Source organism: Arachis hypogaea, chromosome 2 (genome assembly GCF_003086295.3).
Source record: "Arachis hypogaea cultivar Tifrunner chromosome 2, arahy.Tifrunner.gnm2.J5K5, whole genome shotgun sequence".
NCBI classification, from domain to species: Eukaryota; Viridiplantae; Streptophyta; class Magnoliopsida; order Fabales; family Fabaceae; genus Arachis; species Arachis hypogaea.
In genome coordinates, this window is record NC_092037.1 from 58,518,769 (window position 1) to 58,535,512 (window position 16,744).

Here is a 16,744-nt window from a genome sequence, read left to right on the forward strand (position 1 = left end):
AAAATAAATGCCCAAATAACAGAAAATGTATAGTATCTCACTAAGTTTCTCGAGGGCGGTACTGTAAAATAATTTTATTTGATGAGATCATACATGCAAATTACTTTAGAGCACCAAACTCGCTATAGTTTGGATATGGATCAATTCCATGAAACCAATTATTTTGAACGCTCAATATATAAATGCATCCGCCCTTATCGTCTATATTTACTAAAAAATCCTCCACATCCTTCTTTACCTGCAACCAAATATTTCAGATTGTAGAATTTTTACATTACCAACTCGTGGAAGTTAATTCCTTAAAGAAAAAGTATATGTAGATAATGAAAATACTAAATAATATGAACAATAAATATATCGAATATTCATTTTACTAAGTGTCCAGATAGTTATTTTAATATTAACTTAGGTGAGTAATTTGGAGGTATAGTGTATTTTTATTTGATTGGTGGTTGTTCATATTGTTCAAGATGCTCATTGTTTACCTAGCACTCCCCTTTCTTAAACTATTAGCAAGATTTACGTTGAACCTAAAAAAACACACACAACGTAAGCAACAAACCAGCAAATATACAAGCACAAAGTCCATAGAGTTTTGTGCTGGAACGATACGTTTTCGGTACATTAATCTCTAACCAATTCTTGCATTTTTGTTCCCTTTCACTAACTGAGCAACAAGACTTCACATATCAGAAACCAACTTTTCATCAGGTGCTCTGAATTCAGAAAGGGTGCCCTGAGTCCACTTCTTCAACATCTCTAATGAAGCTTTTGGCTGATCCATCGGAACCATGTGACCCGCGTCATGAACCTGTTTCCATTTCATGAAATAGTGAACAAAATAAGCATTTTTCCCGTGATCATGAACCAAAAAATACAAGTTGGTATGAAATATCAGTGTGTTTCGTTTTTTCAGCACTACATGCTGTTAACGTTGCACAAGCACAAGTTTTTTTTATTTTGGCCACGGTAAAACAAGTGATGCCAGTGACGATAATGATAATTTTTTCATGTCAAAGCATGGATGCATTTTCTGTGGAGAGTAAAAGATACCGATACCTTCAGGAAGCTTAATGGTCCATGACTCTTGAGTAGTCCAGCTTCTGATCCATCAACAATAAAAGGAATTTCAGGTGAGGCTACAAACTGGCTCTGACCAGACCATTCCATGGCATGAACCCATCTTGAATTACCTAATCAATGAAATCGTACCACAAGGAAAATGTCCAATTCATGCACAGAAATTTCAATAATATGAATAAATTTAAGGTACTTTTGGTCAATTGATCCCCATAAAATATACATTTTTTTTTTGTTTTAGTATAAAAGCTGTCTATTTTAATTCTTGCCATTAGTTTTCTCTAGCCATGGCATGTCTTGCCATGTCAAGATTTTAGTTTAGAGCGTCAACATTTAACCTGTTACATCAGCATTTCACGGAAAAAAATTTTAAGGACCAAAACTGAAAAACATATATTTTATAGGAATAAAAAATTTATTTAAGCCTTAAATTTATCAGAATTTGAATGTGTTAGTAGTAAATTACATACCGAGCCAGTTGCAGATGAGATCATATTCGCCAGCATAAACAAGCAATTTGATTCCATCCTCAAGTAGGGCAGGAATACCAACTTCAAGATTCCTCATCCAATCCACCAGCAAAGCCATATAAACTTCAGTGCTACAAGAAACAAAATGAATTTTCCCAACCCCAAGTGAATCCCGAACAGATGGTAGGTTCAGGAATTTGTCCATGTTTGAAAAGTCATAGCAGAGGCTGCCCTCACACTTCTTTCTGATATCATAGTACTGCATCATAAGTATATAAAAGCTGTTCAAAATTCTGAAAATATTCAAACTGCTTTAAGTTTGCAATCGCTAAAACTATCAAGACATCAGTTAGTACTAAGCAACTTGCAGAATCAAAGCTTATGTTAATGTTAGAATATCTGTGAATAAATTATTTAGGATACTATAAGATTAGTTACAATCTCATATGATCAATTATGATACAGTAGTTAAGTATGTATATTCTGTAATTATGTACAGATTATCTCTACGGTCTATATAAACCAAGAAACTGTCATGGGGAGGTATTTATGAGACAGACTTTTCATTTGGAAAGTGGTCAATTTATCTGTCTGGACTCAGAGATACTAAAGCAAGAAAACAAGATGTAGGACATCAATATTTTGTATAATCTACGCATGGAACAACTACATCTGTTTAGTTCTTGGGCTGAGTACTTCTTGCACATGGTAATGAGTGTCGTTTGTGTGAGAGAAATAAAAAGATTGTAGGTATTTTCAGAAATTCTCTTATAACTAATTCCACCAAGCTCACAGGGTATATGCTAGACAGATTCTGCACTATTACTGCTCTATCCCTCCACACTGATAAGAGCTCGTCTCAGAATTAAAAGTCATTCTTTGACTCTCGCATAAATTAGGGTAAAGCTAACCAATTAGGTTTATGGAGAAACCTAGAAATCGATCACTGCTACAATTTGAGTACCTCCATAGGATAGACCTCAACAGAAAACTGAAGAGTAACCACAACAAGTGATTGAGTTCAGTAACTCCTCATATAAAATTATTGAATCGAGAGATATAGTAATATAGAGAAGACAAAATTGATTCAAGCACCGACAAAACCAGAGGTGACCCTTGTTTCAAAGAGGGCAGAGTGGGTTATTCACATTTCATTTGATGGTCAAAAGTGGATTGAAAGCTATGCAGTCATTTAGGTCTAAAGAAGAAATTAAGTACATGTGTCAACCACACAGTAAAGAAAGAATTCAGTTTACTCACATTTGCATCACCAGCATGTAACATGATGTCACTGAATATGGTATTACAAACTACATATGCAGCAGTACAGGCAACTGTTCCATCAGTGCCTGAAAGGTTTGGATTAAAATATTAAGCATAAGGCAAGAAAAGGAAAAAGATAAAGAAAAAATCAATGAAAGAAAGCCAGCCGGAAGATGTATAGCAGAATCAAGGAAGGATCCTGAACACTGTGAATCCCTGAATGACCAGGACAACAGAACCACTTGTGGTTAGCATCATAATTAATAATCAACAAACTTGTGCTTTCAATAAACAATTTCATAACCTAAAACTGAATGAACTCAATAAAAGTAAAAATCTCAAATAATTTAGAATATAAATTGTAGAAACTCAATTATGCCTATCATATTCTTAAAAGCTAATATATATGCAGGTAAATGATAAGCAAGATGTATAGCAGAAATAAGTGATGTGTGAGTAATATTTCTATTGGTTTTCCACGGTATCTAGACGAGTGAGCTTACCACTCGACCAACCCAAGTTAGTTGATGTGTGAGTAATATGACGCATAACAACAGGGAAAGAAAGAGAAAAGAACAAAAATCCAAGAATAATTGAAATAACTAATAAGGAATAATGTCTCTATAATGCACGAGAGTATCGAGGCCAATTTATATACATCTAGGCAATTGGACAATCATAGATTAGAAATCAATCCCAGAAAACCATTTTATTCTAAAAAATGAGTGATATTACTAAATTTTCTTTGCTTTTTTCAGGTGTCTTGAACACAGTTTTTTGTAACTGAAATACTATAGTAATAACTAATATGTATATTTTATTGCTTTAGAGATCCTCGAGACAGATTGGTCCCTCTGAATGCAAGACTAGTTTGTCTTATAGTGATATTTTCTGAGGATCTAATAGCCTTATAATAAATTGGGTAAAGTATATTTTTTGTCTCTAAAATTTTTGAAAAGTCTCAAAAATATCCCTAAGTTTTATTTTATTTCAATTGTGTCTCATAAGTTTTCTATTTGTATCAAATATACTCCTAACAACTAAATTTTCAAAAAGTTTAAGACCAATCCAACAATAATACATGACAACTATATCTAATTTGCTTGAGTTGAAGGTTATTTTTGTGAAATTGTTACTAGAAATTGATCCTAAGTTTTTTCCAAAATTAGCCGCCAAGGTATATTTGATACAAATCGAAAACTTCTGGACCAAAATTGAAATAGAATAAAACTTAGGGATATTTTTTAAATTTTTATCAAATTTCAGAGATGAAAAATATACTTTACCCTAATAAATTTGTTAAGGACTTATTTGTCCAACATGCACATAAAAAAATTTATTGAAGATGATAGAGCGACTAATCTATCTAACGGGAGTAAATCTCACGGATTTCCAAAGTAATCAAAATTTATTGGGACCAATTTGGGATATTTACTCTAATAATAATAATAATAATAATAATAATAATAATAATAATAATAATAAATGAAAAATGAAAAATAAGAAGAAAAGAAAAACATTAGAAACATTTAATCAAAGGAAAATTATAAATTACCACATAGCTTTATTGCCAATTCACAGGCTGGGACCAAGAGTAAGTTAAGGCGCTTATGTGTAGCCTTCGAAATTATGCCCATGTCCAGTGCATAATCCGGATAAGCTTTGTACTGAATTGCAGGATCAGTAAGACCGTTACCAATGGCAAATCCCTGTTCAAATAGTTAAAATAAGATAAGCAAGTATGCATTCACTCAACCACAATTCTAGCACTGATAATTAGATTTGTTCACCATATAATGTAACATACCTTCAGGTTTATATGAATTCCTTCATTAGCTTGGTTTCCCTTGTGGACACGAGCTGCAAATGCAGGAATATAGTGCCCAGCATATGATTCACCGGTAATAAAAAAGTCATTCTTTGCATATTGCGGATGCTCTTCAAAAAAGGCCTGGAGAAAAAATGATAAAACTATTTCAATGATAGTTTAGTCTTTCTAAATTATTGTTACTTTGTCTTCATGTGTCTATTGCTTGTACTACTACTATGTCCTATGATATAATAAAAAGCTTGCATCTACATTTGGGCTTGACAACAAAATTCTAAGCTGGTAATCACTATTAAGATACCTCTCCAATATTCATTTTACATATCTACTAAAATTCTTTCCCTTATGTTAACCTTGATGACTTTGGGTTTCTTCCAACATCAAAGCAGTGCTCAACTTTTGTGAAAGCAACCCAATGGTGGCCATCACTTCAGTGTTTGGGTGCACTTTTGTGATCACACTTTCAAATTTCAGCAACCATCATTCGATGAGAGTAGTGCATTGAGGCACTGTTATGTGTAGCTAGAATCTTGAAGTTAATAGCATTTAAAAGACCATAACCAGCGGCATTGGCAAGTCGAAGATGCATATTGCAGCATGAAGTATTAATATTAAAGCAAATTGAGTTGGCCATCCCTCAACTTGAAATGTGCTAAAGAACCCTAGAAACGGGGAAGAATGTGCATACACAATCTTGAGGAAGTCTAACTTCCAGTCAGCTATTTATTCCTTTCAGTCCCTAAGTCCTAACCAACTTTCCCCAAACTCATTACAATTTGTTGGTCCAGTACCTGAGCCCAACTCTATATCTCTTTCTAGTACACACTTGATCATAAAATGAGTTCCTGTGATCCTGTCACTACAACCCCCCACCCTCTCTCCCCTCCTTCCCCCTTGCTATCCTCCTCTTCTAGCTGCTCACAGCAATTGTCACAATCTAGTAGCCCAACCATTTCACCAAAACTCCACTGCGCAAGCTGAGGACTGCACATCAAAGTCTCTTTGTAAACCGGAAACTTAAGATAGGAGGAACTAATACAGAAAGACTGAAGGAAACAAGACTGAATCAGTGTTGTTCAGCTCCCATTCAGGTGTGTATATATAAGAATGATACAAGGTAGCAAGAGGAAAAGACACCCCCTCCCAACAAAGCGGAAAACAAAAGATTAGTGACCTCTCAACATGTTTGAGAGGAAAAGTCCTCTTAAGAAATAATGAGCTTTACCTAATATAGAGGTCAAATGCTTATATTGCCTCCCAAAAAACTTGTTTAACTAAAAATCTACCATTAAAGGTGCGCACTTTACTTAAATACTCCAGATATTGACTATCTATTATGCACTGAAGATAGAAAGATAGACAATGATAGTAAATTCTAGATTTCTGTCTCTGTCCCAACTCTAGAGTATAGCAAACAATTCTAAGTATTCCCTCAGCATTCTCCCACTTCCCTAATATCCTGCTCTCTAACCCAAAACAGAATAACATGAATCATGCAGCATCCCCACTAACTTTGTCACCTGGCGAGTTAGTTGCAATAATTTTCCCAGCCTCAACTCTTTCTTTTGAGACCCTGACTACGGCCTATGCCTAGTATAAACTAGCGGGTAAGGCGTAATTTTACCAGTTGTAACTTTTGAACTGACAGGGGTAACATCCCTATTCACTATTGTCACTCACTTTAGAAGGGGCAGGGGCAATACAAAGAGAGTGGATACTATAACCTCGGAATAAAGTAAAACATATAAGCCTTAAGAGATTGAGCTGTACCAAGACATAAGAATATCGTTATTTGTACCATTCGAATCGAAACAAGGTATACTGACCTTTTCATTTCGACTTCTCATAAGACACTATTCTGGAAACACTATTGAATACAGCTTCTAATACTCTCTTATTGGTGAATCTTAGCCAGTTACTCAAATCAAATTCAGCACAATAACAACAAATACCATTGATGAAAAGAAGTTTAGAGATACAATTGGAAAACTAGTAACTAATAATAATTAGTGCAAACACAAGTACCTGTATAAAGTCATATAGATCATTGCTAACTCCCTTTTCATCATGGCGAATGTCACGTGAATCAGTACTGTAACTAAAGCCGGTTCCAGTTGGTTGGTCCACATACAAAAGATTTGCAGCCTACAAGATGACCAGAAAAATTTCAACACCCATAGATAATTCCTTCAATTCAATTTTGATGCATTTGAAAATTGACAGCCCATAGCAAAACATCTAGCTGTAAATATTTGCCACACAAATAGTCTGACCCCATATTCAGCAAACCATTCTCTGATTTCATAAATGGTTATCACTAGAGACTTCCAAAACATGGCAAAAGGTAATTCAAATGCTAACTCAGTGTCTACACAGCAATTCACGCTTGTGTCTAAGTGATATGTCTTGTTTAGGCCATTAGTTTGTTGTGGAATATCCCAAAGTAATGGATTGTCTAATGATACTCCTCTCAAGTACATTTATATTAGAAATGTTACTTGCTTCAAGTGTGAGGATTATCCTCGAAATATTTGCATAACCCCCATTTAGAGCTTTAAATCCATTAGCGCCCTCATTTATATTTTTCTTTGTTTAAAACAAAAGAGTGGGGTAGGGGGAGCCGAGTGCAAAGCAGCTTGCGTTACACAAGGTTTGGGAGAGGGCCACACTAGATGAGTATAATATATAGTGTAACTTAAATACAAGCATCAAAGGCTGATTTCATTGCTTGGACTAGTGACTTTGAGGTAACCCAGAGACATTTAAACCATTGTTTCAAGGCTCCCATCTATCTTATTGTTTAAAAAAGTGTAAACGATCAAAATCATTCCTGATTTTTGAAGACGCATCACTTTTGATAACGACAAAAATGTCCTCAAAACATTTTGGATTAGGAAACAAATTTGAATAATGATTTAAATTGGGGTAATAATAAAACTAGTGAATACGAATCCCTTTTGTTTTACCTCAAATTTAGTCATTTATCCACTAATACAAATAAGAGCATTAGGAATTGGGATCCTTCTTATATAATTTTATACCGGATAACATTGCGGCTTATAGCAGCCATAATGGAATAGATATAAATGTTTATAATAAAATCTAATAATCTATTAATATATTCCCATCAAAACAAGAATAAAATATAAAAGGCATAATTCATAAACATATATTGTCAAGGCATCAAAAGCAATAAACATAATATAAACCATAAAACTTAAATATAGAGTATATGACTCAGAATCTAAGATAAACTAAAATTTAAGGATGTGTTTGGTTTGCGTTTTCATTTTCTGTTTTTATTTTCAGTGTTTTTTGTCTTTTGGATTTTGTGAAAGAAAATGTGAAAACAGGAGGTAAAAACAGATAACAGGATTTTATTATTTTCACTTTCACAGAAAATGAAAACGCACCCTAATAATCTATTCCTCATCGTCTTCTTGCCTCCCCCAAAAAAAAAAAAAAAATTAACCGCTCGTTCAGGTAACACCCTAAATGGTAATCATTATCATTCACATCTTTCTCTAGTGGGGCATATTCCTTTTTCTCTTCTATTGAATCCTCAAATTTAACATTACTTTTCCCTCCTTACTCTTAGAAGCTTTGGCAGCTGCTGCACTTGTTCCACCACCACTTCTTGAAGACTCCTTTCTTTGGCAGCTGCTGCACTTGTTCCCTAGTATTTTGCTCTAGCCTCTGCATGTCCTATGCACACTTCCCAATTTAGACCATCATAACCATCACCTTCAAAAACAAATGTTTCCTGCTCTATCGTCATTATCATCCTCCATCTCTCCAACAAGGCACTCATTATGCTCATCAATATCATTTAGTGAAACAGGGTCAATTTCATCTCTATTTAACAGACTGAGTTTATGCTTCACGCTAGATTATGTTCATGACTTCATGGCATTTTGCCTTTTGGTGCCTTGACATTATGTGTTTGACTTATTCTTTTTGTGCCTTTGAGCATAATTTATACTGTTGTTTATGTTTGATGAGGAATAGACTAATAGATTAAATATGTATTATATATATAGGCTGCTATGCCTTGTGCTGTAAGCTGCAATGCTATACACTAATTTTATAGTGGTTTTTGGCAAAACGAGATGTGCTGCAATCTGCTATTGATAACCTTGATTCACGCACATAATCATGGAACTCATTAATTTAAACTGGAAAAATTATGAGCAGGTTAGCCATTGCAAAATAGTTTTGAACTCGATTGTAACACATAGCAGCAGTATGGTAATTCGTTCCCTTAGAAAGTAATACGCAGTCCAAAAAGAATTATAAGAAGTTGTTTATCTGTTTACACTAAATGCACATGCACATACAATAGGCCATGTCAACAATTGTTGAATGTAATGCATGGAAACAAAAATATTAAACTGGAATACCTTGTCCCAACCATAATCATTCCACACAAGAGTCAAGTTGTCTGTAATTTTGAAAGGGCCATTTTCATAAAACAAAGCTATTTCACTAGAACATCCAGGTCCCCCAGTCAACCAAATTACAAAAGGATCCTCTTTGCTGTTGTTGCGTGATTCAAAGAAAAAGTAGAACATCCTGCCATATCCAACCAATAGTTAGAAAAGAATAATAAATTACAAAAATAAGATTGAGAGACCCGAGTCTGGTATAAAATAATTTTGTGAAACTATAACAGCTATACAATACTTCTCCAATAAAATGTTTATGTTGATATATAACACAGAGTAACAAAATAGAGTAACTATCCTCAATTGACCCAATGGTATAATCATAATAATCTACTAATGCTGAAGACATTATAATACAGTCATCAAAACTATCCGAACTGATTAAAGCAGCAATATGGTCCTTGAAATTTGAAATTATACTCCCCTTGCAATTTCATCTATGAATTTAATTTGCATCAAGCAGTCCCTAAACTTTCAAAATTCATGTAACGCCATTCTTTTATCTCGCTTGCTAGAAGAACAAAGTTTATGTGAACACTCAATATGTGAATACTCAATGCTATAAACTCAAGGACATGTAAACTAATTGAATTCGTCAATGTTTCAAGTTTAGTACAATCTGACTGGCTAATTAAACTTAACACAAGAATGTTAGAATTGTGTGCTATTACATAAGCGCCAAATTTACAGTTTTTTTTTTTTTAAGAAAAAGGATCTAATTGCAATGACAATGTAATATCAACCAATAGAAATTTATTAAAATACCAAATAACCGTAAATATCTATCCACAATCACAACTCTCCCACGAGATTTTGCACCTTGAATTTCTATTGCTTAACAGGGTAATACATAGAAATTATAATCGCCACAAAAAATATATCAATCAAACACCCATCTACTGTCTTAAAAATCATCCTAAGATATATATGCGATTGAAACAAAACTCCAAAAACATAGATAAATAATAGTAACGTTGAAGTACAACAAATTGTGTGTTTAGCTCGGTTTTGCCGTTTGGGAAGCTCAGTATTATTTTCTTGTAGATTTTACTAAACTATAGCTTTGAGTTGCAAACAGAAGCTCAAAAATGCTGTAAGACTTATTTTAGCTTTTTTCTTTTCTTTTGACACATATTTCAAGAAAAGACGAAGTTGACCCGCAAGTTGAGTCGGTAAAGTGCAGTACCTTGCAGCATGGGAATGTTCAATGGAATAATAGCCAGCATAGTGACCCAAGTCTTGAACGGAAACACCAGAATCAGAAGGGGATAGATTCGGGAACCTGAGGCGCTTCTCGATGATCTGACGGGGTCCGACTGAGGCATTAACGGCGGCGGAAGCGGGAACGATGTTGATGTCGTCCTCCGGGAACAAATTGAGATCCGCTATGAGCTTCTTAGCGTGAAAACTCGCTTGAAGAATATTGTCTTTATTACTATGTGCGGTTGAAGCTGATAGTGCGAGTGAGAAGAGGAGAAGAAGGAGGAAGACGATAGTGGAGTTAGAGAGACCCATCGCCGTTTACATGTACGGACGACCCATTTTTCCGTTGAAAAATCTATATAGTGAAAACAAACCATGGGGACGTAGGGATGGATTACAAAAAAAAAAAAAAGCAGTGTAAAATCATTTTATTAGTGCATTTAATTATATAACCTTATATTAATAAAAATTACTATCTTAAAACTACATGAATAATTATCTAAAAAACGATTATAATTATATGATTATATAAAATATTTTACAGGATAATAAAATTAAATATATATCAAAATATAAAGAATAAAGTACACTTTTTATTTCTTAAATTTTTTTGGTGACTTTATATCCCTCAAGTTTAACAAAAATTTTAAAATATTTTTAAGTTTTATTTTGTTTCAATTTTATTCTAAAAAATTTTTATTTGTATCAAATATACTCCTAACGACTAATTTTTTAAAAAATTTAAGACTAATTCAACAACAATTTTATAAGAACAATCCTTAACACAAGCAAATCAAACATAATTTTCATACATTATTGTTAGATTGATCTTAAATTTTTTGAAAATTTAGCCGTCAATGGTATATTTGATACAAATAAAAAAATTTTGGGACAAAATAGAAACAAAATAAAATTTAAGGATATTTTTAAAATTTTTGCCAAACTATAAGGACAAAAAATATACTTTATCCAAATATAAAATATATATTAAAAATAAATAATTATATATATATATACATAAATATATAATAATTATATACTAGTTGATTTAGTAGCTAATTTTGATATATAAATTATATTTTTTTAAAATAGATAAAAATAAATTTATTACTTTCACTAACATTTTGTCGATTTAAATTGATTTTTTTGAATAAAAAAATCATGTTTATCAATAAAGTTTTTTATTTAATTTTAAATTTATTTAGATATATTATTTTTAAAAATTATTTTTATTAAAAAATTATTTTTTAAACTAATAAAAAATATTTTATTTAAAAAAACAAAAACAAAACATAATTTTAATATTTAAAAATTTTTATTTTAAAATATTTTTTTACAAGCCAATTGAACCTACTCTTTTATTAAATGTCTTTGGTTTTTACGATATTATCTAAATTCAATAAATTAAGGATTAATTATCGTGAATTGAAATTTTATTTAATAATTTATTGCTATTCAATAAATTACTATATCTATAAGACAAAATTCAAATTTTTAATATTTATTTAAGTAGATTAATAAATTAATTAATAGATCAATCCAACTTAATAAAATGAAAAGTATTTAAAACATGTTAATTAAACCTTGAAATGATTTTGAGGAACAATCATCTCTCTATATATAATAGGAAAGTAGTATATGATTAGATACTCGACAAGTGTACAATTTATTAATTGTCTAATCTGTTTGTTCAATAAGTGACCAAAAAAATTAGACAAAATAAGTATACAAGGAGAAGTGGTTTTAGACGGGTCTTTTTCCAAAAAAGATTAGGATTTGAACACAAAATCTAAGCGTTTGAAATCAATAATTGAGTGAACAAATTTTAAATTTACTATATCGCTCTCTTTCTCTTTTTTCTTTCTCTCTCTCCCTCTCTACATCTAATTGTTCAAAATACAGAGATATTATCGCCGACAAGAAAGAAAGAGCTCGTGGTGATGGAATAAATAGCTGGAAGAGAAAATAAAAAATGATGGTGGTGGTCGGTGCTGCAGTTGGCAGAGCATTTGCCAAAGAAAAGATATACATTTTTAAAAGGTTCAAACCATATTTTAAAAAATTAGGTATTAAAACTTAGGGGAAAACTCTGCGTACAAGCGATTAGGGCTTGTAAGTATTACAAGCCAATTAAACTCTAATCCCCAAAATTCGCTGCAAGTGCTACGTTCCTTACACGCGCTACATCCCTTCTTCTTCTCCTTCTTTTTCGATCGTTCTTTTCTCTTCCTTTCTCACTGGTTTGTTCTTCGTCGTTGACGTTAGTTCCTCCACATACTGTTACGGCACGTTTTCATTGCATCTTCTTCTTCTTCTTGCTGCACGTTCTTCTTCCTCTTCCTCTTCTTCTTCTTCTTTTCTTTTGTTTCTTGCCTTCTCTTTCTCCTTCTTCATTTACGTGCTTTTCTCTCTGTTTTCTTTTTTCGTTATTCTCGATTTCTATTGTTTTTTGACATCAAGCTCTAAAATCGTTTTTGAAGAAGAAGAAGTAGCAGAAGATGAGGAGGAGAAAGAGAAAGAGTTCTGAATTATGCATGATTTTGGGTGTATTTCTTAAATCCTTTGGGTGTATTTTCTGTAATCTTTTGGGTGTATTTCTATAATCGTTTGGGTGAATTCCTGTAACCGTTTGGGTATATTTCTGTAATCTCTTGGGTGTATTTTATGTAATCGTTTGGGTGTATTTCTGTAATCTCTTGTCATTTTTTCTGAAATGAAAAATACACCCATAGATATCAGTAAGATACACCCATAGATATGAGTCAGATACACCCATAGATATCAGTCAGATATCACTCAAATACACCCAAATGATTACAGAAATGCACCCAAAGGATTACAGAAAATACACCCAAACGGTTACAAGAATTCACCCAAACGATTATAGGAATACACCCAAAGGGTTACAGAAAATACACCCAAAGGATTTAAAAAAATACACCCAAAATTCGTTGAAGTACATCTTATGCATAATTCAGAACTCTTTCTCTTTCTCCTCCTCATCTTCTGCTGCTTCTTCTTCTTCTTCAACGATTTTACCATGAACAATCGAAAAAAAAAGAGAAAACAGAGAGAAAAGACGTAAATGAAGAAGAAGAAGAAGAAGAAGAAGAAGAGGAAAACGAGGAAGAAGAACGTGCAGAAACGAAAGAAAAGGAGAAGAAGAAGAGTAAGAGGAAGAAGAACGTGTAGCAAGAAGAAGAAGAAGAATTTCAGAAACCATGAAAATCGAAAAAAAAAACGAAGAAGAAGAAGAGGAAGAGGAAGAGGAAGAGGAAGAAGAAGAAGAAGAAGACGAAGAGGAACCGTTTGAGTGGGGCGCGTGTAGTTACGCTCCATTTAAAATGAGTTAATGCGCGTGTTAATGAAGTTTGGGCTGATAACTTGTAAAACTTGTACGGCCTTTTTACTTGTATGTGTATCAGGCCCCTAAAACTTAACCTAATAATAACCAAGCCTTTGGGTTTGATCAAATGCTATTCTATAGATTCAATAGCTTTAAAAAAACACGACTTAATTAGTAAACTAACAAAGAAAAATGCTCGATCACAATATCATGTAAAAGTAAATATTCACTCACTTCTTTAGAGATATTTCAATCTGACTGCACAAATGTGATCTTGCTTCTATAAAATTCATTATACATTACACATCTCAGTTCCTTGTTACACATTGAAAATTTTAAAAAATGAAAAATACAAACACTTAAGATTTGGCATATCAATTGTACAAAGAACATGTCCACCAGTTCCACCAATGTTGTCACTTATATTATGATTAAACTGCAAAAATATCAAAGGAAATTAACATTAGTAAATAACAACTTAGAGAAAGACTAAAAAAATAATACAGAACAAAAGAATAAAAGAAAGTATATACATATAGCAATAAGAAAATGCAAAAATATTAACTTCATCATATGTTTTCAAGAACAAAAGAATAAATAACTAAATACAAAATAATCAAACAATGATATGATGAAAACTAGATACCACGGTAATCCATTACACTTACAATGTAACATACAAATGGACAAGTTCAAACTCATTAAATTGTTATTTGTGATTAGCAAACAGAATAATAGGAGTAGATATGGATGTTTACCGCGCCATCTAAGGACTCAATAGCACTGTTGATTAATTTAGAATAACAATTGAATGCATGTTCACCTGAAGCACAAATGTCACTCCAACAATTTCCATGAAGAGACGATTCTTAGTCACTCCTTTGAAGACATTCATTTGATCTATTTTTCTAGCATTGAACTCGTTAAATATCTGAGTCAAAACATTACAACAACTGTCCCAATAAGAATCCGGTATGCTGTATAATATTACACTATAAAATTATTTTGTTGCAAGGGATGGGGATGGGACAGAGACACATTGTATAAAGAAATCACGGATTTATCTCCAAATCAAATAATTAATTAAATAGGTTTTCACTACTTACTTGGCATAGAATGAATGTGTTGAATATTAAAGTATTCTTCACTTGTAAGGAGTGAGATTTAAAATATTGATCATCACCTAGATTCATACTTTGCCAACCGAAATTAAGAATGAGAAGAATGGTCACTTGATAGATAGCCTGGGAAAGCAAATATATAAAAGATCATAAAGTGACAAGATCCAAAGAGGCATATGTAATATGTTTCCAGGCTACACACAGATGAATGATGATCTACAACAGGACAATGTGCAAGTTTAATTTCTCGGCACAGTATTAAGAATGATGTACTCTAGCTACTACCTGTATGATCAAGTTCCTCCACATGACATTAGTTATAAGAGATTCCCTGAAAGATCGAGCAAGACCACAGGGTGTGAAATTAAGGCGAGAGACATTGTAAAAGGCAGAAATCAGATCCAAATGAAGCAATACAAACCTTCAGCCAACTGGTGATTTGCGCATAAGGCTTTTAGTTGGTGGTTCCGTAGCTAGTGCAAGGGCTCCAAGAGTGTCCATGATCAGGTTAACCCACAAAAGCTGCATGTAAGCAAATTAAACCAAAACTAAACTTAACATATAACTGCAAATTAACCGTGAGCTGGAACTGAATGAAATTACCTGTACAAATACACAAAACAGTTTGATTAATTATAAACAGATGATCACGCATGTGGTGAAGGTTAGTTACTTTTACTACTGATGCCAAGCTATCATCAAGAATTATAATATCGGAGGTTTCTTTTGCAACTTCATTTCCTTGGATGCTCATAGAAAGACCATTAACTGCCTAAAAGGAACATAGCAAAAGACGGTCATGAACTATAAGTATGAGCAAAAAAATATACAATTAAATATCCAAAGATGGAAGACCACCTTGCTTTTTCTCAAAATTGAAGGGGAAGACACGGAGAACTGTCGAATTTGATCTGATAAGATCAAAATTCATCCCCAACTGCCATGAATCAATTAATTAGGTTCAACTTCAAAACCAATACATCAATAGATACATATATACAAACATATATTAACCAACAAGCTAACTAATTAGTAGGACCGACCTTCACGGCCCAAGAAAGAATTGCTTTCTCGATTGGAGATCTTGAAATTTGAGTTGCTGCTGGCCTGTTGTTGCGTGGAGCCTTGCCGGGGAGGACGACGAAGACAAAGAAGCACTAAGAGGAAGGGAAAGGAAGAGGAAAAGGTCGCGGGATGCAAGCCAGGGTTGGTGTTGTCTGGCAGCGCCGATGCCGGAGCAGCGGGAGGACGATAGGGGACGCTGAGTTTTTGACTGGATGTGAGAGACTGATTTTCGGCACAGGAGGTATGGAGTTGACAATATCAATCAAGGTTAGTGTTAAGATATGAATGGATGATCATGGAAGGCTTATTTTTCCTATGCTAAAAGGAACGATTCACATGATAAAGTAATTAATATAGTTTAAAAAAGTTAAATTTATTTGCCTATAAAAATATGGACGAGGCAAATAATTTTTATACATAGAAATAATATAAAAATATTTTCTTTTTTTCTCTTATTATAAATAAATGTAATTTTTTTCTTTTTATTTTTAATATTTCTGTCTATTTTTATATATATATTTATGCAATTCTCTCTCTCTTTACTTTTTATACTCTTTTCTATCTTTATATATATATATATATATTACAACATATAATATTATTATATATATACAAATCATTATTGAGCTAATTATATTAATGTTAGAGTCTTCTATCAATACTTCTTTATTTTATATTATATCTTTCTTATTTATTTAGTTGTTTTACAACACGTTATCAGCACGAGACTCTGATCAAATTTTTAGGAAGACTCAGGTAACAATTTTTCATTATGTCGAAACTCTTTCATCTTGAATTCAATGCTCTTGATATATCTGGAAATAATTATTTATCATGGATACTAGATGCTGAAATTCATCTTGATTCAATGGATTTTGGAGATACCATTAAGGCTGAAAATAATGCATCCCAGAAGGATAAAG

The 16,744-nt window shown here is 32.7% G+C and overlaps 2 protein-coding genes across 5 annotated transcripts; both read right to left on the reverse strand.

Moving 5' to 3' along the window:
- Positions 1 to 417: 417 nt before the first annotated feature.
- Positions 418 to 10,727, reverse strand: LOC112744889 (serine carboxypeptidase-like). The gene is made up of 9 exons (XM_025794659.3): positions 10,273 to 10,727; positions 9,042 to 9,213; positions 6,667 to 6,786; positions 4,621 to 4,764; positions 4,369 to 4,522; positions 2,811 to 2,899; positions 1,551 to 1,809; positions 1,060 to 1,193; positions 418 to 811 (listed from the first exon to the last, which is right to left on the reverse strand). Exons 1-9 carry the CDS (start codon positions 10,599 to 10,601, stop codon positions 683 to 685), a joined length of 1,530 nt encoding a protein of 509 aa, XP_025650444.1. The 5' UTR covers positions 10,602 to 10,727; the 3' UTR covers positions 418 to 682.
- Positions 10,728 to 13,890: 3,163 nt separating this feature from the next.
- LOC112744897 (calcium-transporting ATPase 9, plasma membrane-type-like) lies at positions 13,891 to 16,177 on the reverse strand. 4 transcript variants are annotated; one of them, XM_072218023.1, is made up of 8 exons: positions 15,800 to 16,177; positions 15,615 to 15,693; positions 15,430 to 15,524; positions 15,178 to 15,278; positions 15,042 to 15,087; positions 14,742 to 14,879; positions 14,459 to 14,566; positions 13,891 to 14,071 (listed from the first exon to the last, which is right to left on the reverse strand). In XM_072218023.1, exons 5-8 carry the CDS (start codon positions 15,063 to 15,065, stop codon positions 13,955 to 13,957), a joined length of 387 nt encoding a protein of 128 aa, XP_072074124.1. In that variant the 5' UTR covers positions 15,066 to 15,087; positions 15,178 to 15,278; positions 15,430 to 15,524; positions 15,615 to 15,693; positions 15,800 to 16,177; the 3' UTR covers positions 13,891 to 13,954. The 4 variants fall into 4 exon arrangements, with proteins under 4 accessions (XP_072074124.1, XP_072074123.1, XP_072074120.1 ...); XM_072218022.1 differs by having other exon boundaries at positions 15,360 to 15,524; positions 15,800 to 16,176; XM_072218019.1 differs by having other exon boundaries at positions 15,430 to 15,528; positions 15,800 to 16,176.
- Positions 16,178 to 16,744: the final 567 nt, after the last annotated feature.

Coding starts and splice junctions, on each gene's coding strand:
- LOC112744889 (XM_025794659.3), bottom strand. CDS start 10,601: ATGGGTCTCTCTAACTCCACTATCGTCTTCCTCCTTCTTCTCCTCTTC. Junction 9,214..10,272: donor GAACATTCCCATGCTGCAAG/GTACTGCACTTT, acceptor TGGATATGGCAG/GATGTTCTACTTTTTCTTTG. Junction 6,787..9,041: donor ATGATTATGGTTGGGACAAG/GTATTCCAGTTT, acceptor GTCATCTTGTAG/GCTGCAAATCTTTTGTATGT.
- LOC112744897 (XM_072218023.1), bottom strand. CDS start 15,065: ATGTGGAGGAACTTGATCATACAG. Junction 14,880..15,041: donor GGAGGAACTTGATCATACAG/GTAGTAGCTAGA, acceptor TTGCTTTCCCAG/GCTATCTATCAAGTGACCAT. Junction 14,567..14,741: donor ACACATTCATTCTATGCCAA/GTAAGTAGTGAA, acceptor GTTTTGACTCAG/ATATTTAACGAGTTCAATGC.